At 68.2% G+C, this 4,620-nt stretch overlaps 1 protein-coding gene across 1 annotated transcript in view; it reads right to left on the bottom strand.

The window, feature by feature from the left end:
- Positions 1–228: 228 nt before the first annotated feature.
- The window catches only part of POU6F1 (POU class 6 homeobox 1), a 22,806-nt gene continuing 18,414 nt past the window's right edge, over positions 229–4,620 (bottom strand). The window contains exons 8-14 of the mRNA XM_026078207.1: positions 4,152–4,377; positions 3,038–3,273; positions 2,460–2,588; positions 2,086–2,298; positions 1,432–1,570; positions 972–1,146; positions 229–640 (exon numbers count right to left, since the gene is read on the bottom strand). Of these exons, the coding sequence (XP_025933992.1) occupies positions 295–640; positions 972–1,146; positions 1,432–1,570; positions 2,086–2,298; positions 2,460–2,588; positions 3,038–3,273; positions 4,152–4,377 (1,464 nt within the window). The 3' untranslated portion in view covers positions 229–294. The remainder of the gene's footprint in view (positions 641–971; positions 1,147–1,431; positions 1,571–2,085; positions 2,299–2,459; positions 2,589–3,037; positions 3,274–4,151; positions 4,378–4,620) is intronic.

Raw genomic sequence — 4,620 nt, 5'->3', positions numbered from 1 at the left:
GGAATCGCGGCCCCCCCCTCGTGCGGGAGAGGGATGGAGGGAGGGAGGGAGGGGAGGCGCAGCGCGGGCAGGCAGGGGGGGCCGGGGCCACGCGGGGAGGACGCGGGACACCCGAGGGGAACACGCCTGGGGGGGGGGAGGGAGGGGACACGGACACCTATGCACACGGCGGAGGGGACACGCGCGCGGGAGCCGGGCGCAGGGGCTGGGGGGGGGGAGTCAGGCGCAAAGTGCTCATGGCTGGGGGGGGTGTCAGGGAGCAGCCACCCCCCCCCCTCTTTTTTTTTTCCCCCTTTAGGGAATCTGAAAGACATTGAGTTTGCTGGTGTTTTTGAGCGTCTGTCGGCGGTTGCAGAACCAAACGCGGACGACCTCGCGGTCGTAGTTGAGCTCCTTGGCGATCTCGGTGATCTCCTGGCCCGTGGGCAGGGCGTTCTTCTCGAAGTAGGCGTTGAGCGCCTCGATGGCCTGCGGCGTGAAGGAGGTGCGGCGCTTGCGCTTCTTGGAGGGCTCGCCGCCCACGAACTCCATGAGGTTCTGCTGCCCCTCCTGGTTGCGCAGCTCCGCTTCGCTCAGCCACTTCTCCAGCACCGGCTTCAGCTTCTGGGCGCTCTTGGGGGTGATGTCGAGCTTCTCGAACCTGCGCGGCACCGAGAGACGGTCCCCGAGTGCCAGCGCCGCCAGGAAGCGCAGGGACCGGGCGGACGGCGGGGAGGAGACGCGGGTGCTACGGGCTGCGAAAGTCCCCGCTCTCGGGTCAGTTTTGCCACCCGAATCAGGACACCGGGGTTTGACCGCTGTCTAAAGGCGGCTAATGAGAGCTTCCCGGGCAGAGATCCCAGCATCACCAGCGCTGACCCCATCCACCCTGCGCTTTCTTGGATTTTCCTCCTCCGGAGAAGGGAATTGCACCGCTTACGCACAATATCGCGATCCTGGCCCCCTGCCCGGGGCGGCCCCGCGGCTGGTACCTGCAGATGGCCGACTGGCTGTAGGCAGGTCCCTCGGTGGCCGTCAGAGCTTGTCCCACCTGGGTCTGCGTCAGGCCGAGGGACAGGCGCCGGATCTTGAAGTTCTTGGCGAACTCCCGGATCTCCTCCAGGTTGATGCCGTCCTCGTCGACGCTGGCGTTGGGAGCCTGGGGCTCTGCGAGCCGAGGGACAGCAGGGAGAACGTGAAATGGCTGCACGGCGGCGCCGGCGCATCCCTTCCCAATAACGCGCATCCGCTCAGCGCGGCTCCCTGACGAAGCCCGGCCGCCGGCGCGGACCCCGTGCAACGCTCCAGCACGCAAAACCCCACTTCGCATCGGTGGGACCCGCAGCACGTGGCCACGGCCCCGCCGGGGCTCCTCTCCCCGTCCCGCCACCCTCTCCCCTGCACGCATTTCGCCGGCCGGCACGAAACGCGAAGGAGCCGAGAGCGACTCACTGGAAACCAGCTGGCTCACGGTGGGAGTCTCCGAGCAGGTGATGGGGACGGGAGCAGACGAGGTCTTGGCAGCCGGGGCCGGGCTGGCGATCACCACAGCCGGCTGGGACAGCGCCGGTGCCGGCTGGATGGGCTGCACCTGGAGCCGGGAGCAAGGGTCAGCGGCTGCAGCGTGGGGCCTGGTGCCGGCAGAGGCCGGGCGAGCTCTGGGCTTCGGCCGGCCACGTCCCCGGGGCAGAGCTCCCTCCTGCGTGGCCGCAGGATGAAACGAGGGCAGCCACCACGTTGCTCTTGCTCGCCACGGTGGGGACGAGACGGGCTCAGAGAGGACAGCAGCACTGGAAACTGCCCAGCGCGCACCTGGCTGAACGGAGCAGGACAGGCTCCGTCCCACGGACGGGTGGGAATGGGGACAAGCCAACTCCGCTCCAGGTTCGGAGCATCCCAGCACGTAGCAGAGCCTGGAGGTGACGGAGCGAGGAGCAGCCACCACCGCTGCTCGCGCCAGGGCAAAGCTCGGTCTCTTCCCATCCCGGCTGGGAACTGGGAAACTCAGTCTATGAGTGGGCAGAGACCTCGGGCACCCAGGGGCCCTACGGGGCGGCACTGCGGCTACCCGGACGGGCCGCGCATCAAAGGCGCCTGCGTGCTCACCTCGCTCTTGGCCGGGGCCTCGGGGGCGCTGGTTTTCTTGACGGCCGCGGCCTGGATGGTGCTGCCGGCCAGCGTGGCGATGACCTGGCCCTGCGCGTTGAGCAGCAGCTGCGGCGTCACTGCCTGCACCTGCAGGTTCGGGGCCGGCAGCGCGGCAGGGCCGGCCGCCGTCAGCCCGGGGGGGTTCACCACCCACGGCAGGGTGCCGATCACCTGGGCGAGGGGGGAGAGCCGGAGCCGTGGGTGCGCGTCCTGCCGGCACCCTTCCCGGGCCGTCCCCATCCCCGTGCCCATCTCCATCCCCTTCTCCCCAGGGCCGGAGGCAGCGGGTTGGAGGGGGGCAGTCCAAGGGCCCTCCCTTAGCCCAGCCGTACCTGGCCCTGGGCGTTGGTCAGGATCTGGCCCGTGATGCCCTGCACGCTGGAGATGGTGTTTGCGATCACGGGGGCGGCCGCCAGGGAGCCGAGCAGCTGGGTCTGGCCCCCGAGCGAGGCCGCGCCGATCTGCGGAGAACCGAGAGCCGCCGGTGAGGCGCGGGTGCGCGGAGCTGCGCGTCGCCCGCACCGACGGCCCGGCGAGAGGCAGGCCACCCCCCGCCCCGGGGCCGCCCCCGCGGCAGGTAACTCCTGCCTCGCTGCCGTGATGGGAAGCGCTCGCTCCGAGTCCTTAATCGCCAGGGGTTTTTTGCCTAAACCACTTGTCTGGCTCCCTGCGCAGCCGCTGGAGAGAGATCGACATCCATCACAGATGGGGAAACTGAGGCCGGGGATGCGGAAAGACGGCGCGCGAGTCGCCGGCCGGACCCGCAGGAAGGCAGGTCTCCTGCGAGCGTGCTGTGTCCACGGGGAAGCGCTCCCGCCCGCAGCTCTACGTGGCCACAAAAGCGCCGGGCTGAGGGGAGCGCGAGGGAAACTTGTCGGGCTCCGTCCGTCCGTCCGTCCGGGCTCCTTACTATGCCAGGGTTAAAGGCAAATCCCGCAGGCTGGACTGTGATCTGCGTCTGCGTCTCCAGGGGCTTGGCCAGGGGTGGTGCGGGCGCTGCGGCGGGCTGCGGCAGGATGGGGGGCTGGCCGGGCGCCGGGGCGAAGGCGCTCTGTGTCTGCGCGGGGGGCCGGGGCTGCGCCGCGGCCGGCAGCGGCGGGGCGGGCTGCACCGGCGCTGGGATCGCTGTGTTCAGCACGGCGGCAGCTGGAAGCAAAGAGACGGACAGAGAGTGAGCGGGGGACGGAAAGGGACGGCGGTGCGGCCCCGGGTCTGGTGCACCCTTCCTCCTCGCCCACCTCTCCCAGGCCCATCCCGAAGGGAACCGAACCAGCAATTGCCCCCCCCACACCACGTGCTCACACTCGTGTCATCGCTGCCGCCCTGCCTTGCACCCAAAAGACCTGCCAGCGCCCCCGCGACAGGCAGAGCTGAGCTCGTCTGCTGCGGCAGGACTCATCCGGCCCCGCTGAAGCGCCAGGTTTAATCCAAAGCAGCTGCCCGGGCTGCTACTGCGAGCGCAGAGGGAGAGAGGCACCTCCAGGGCTGCGTCATCTCCCCGGCTCGGATGTCTTAGCGGGGGATGAATCACTATCGGAAAAAAACTCTCTCCTGTGGCTCTCGGGGGAGCTCAGACAAGCCAATTCCCTCTGAGAGATGAGGGCATGAAGCCTTCACTCGGCATCGCGGCGCGACAGTCGAGGAGGCGTCAATCCCTCCCCTGCCGCGGGCAGGGACGCCCCGCAGGTCTCGGCGGCGCTGGGGACCCCTCTGTCCCCTGGCGGAGCTGCGCCCGCTGCAAGGGGGTGGCACATCCGGAGCCCCAAATCCGCATCGCATCCGCACGGTCTCGTCTCGCGCCCCTGGCCGCCTCTGTCCTGCCCTCCCCGTTCGGCAGCCTGGTCCAACGCTCCCAGCGATTTTTGCACCCAGGGAGTCACAAAACAAAACTCCAGGTCTTCACGTCCCCACGATTTTAAACCGTTTCTGAGCCATCCCGGGCAGGATGGGCTGCGGGTCGCCACAAGCTGGGGAGGACCAGGTGTGCAATTAGGGATGCCGGAAAGCAGAAGGGCAACGGTTACCTTGCAGATTGGCTATAGGCGGTTTGAAAATTCCCCCTGTAGGAGAAGCAGCCGTCAGTCCGGGAAGGGCAGCGACCGTTGCTGTAGGAAATGTCCACACAGCCAGCCCCTGCTGACCTGCCACTTGACCTGCAATACTGATGGGGATAAGAAGAGGTTGAGTAACTGTCCCTGCTGGAACCATTACTCCTGTCACAACTGTTGCTAAGTTTTCCTGAGTCAAGACCTGCAAAAGTAAACAAGATTTAAAAAAGAACAAAAATCAACGCCACTGCAGACAGCATCAGCGAGGCAAGAGCGAGCGCAGTCTTCGCAAAGGGGGGGATGCGCGGAGCCGGCAGCTGCGCGGCCCGGGGTCCCTCCCCTCTCCGCAGCTGGGTTCCCAGCTCCGCGCGGCCCCCGCGGGGCGCGGGGGGCCCCCGTGAACCCGCGACGCGCCGCCGGCAGCACCTCGGGGCGCGAGGCCCCC

This window comes from Apteryx rowi, unplaced genomic scaffold, assembly GCF_003343035.1.
Source record: "Apteryx rowi isolate R43461 unplaced genomic scaffold, aptRow1 scaffold_475, whole genome shotgun sequence".
NCBI lineage: Eukaryota > Metazoa > Chordata > Aves > Apterygiformes > Apterygidae > Apteryx > Apteryx rowi.
This window is presented reverse-complemented; position numbering and strand designations above follow the sequence as displayed.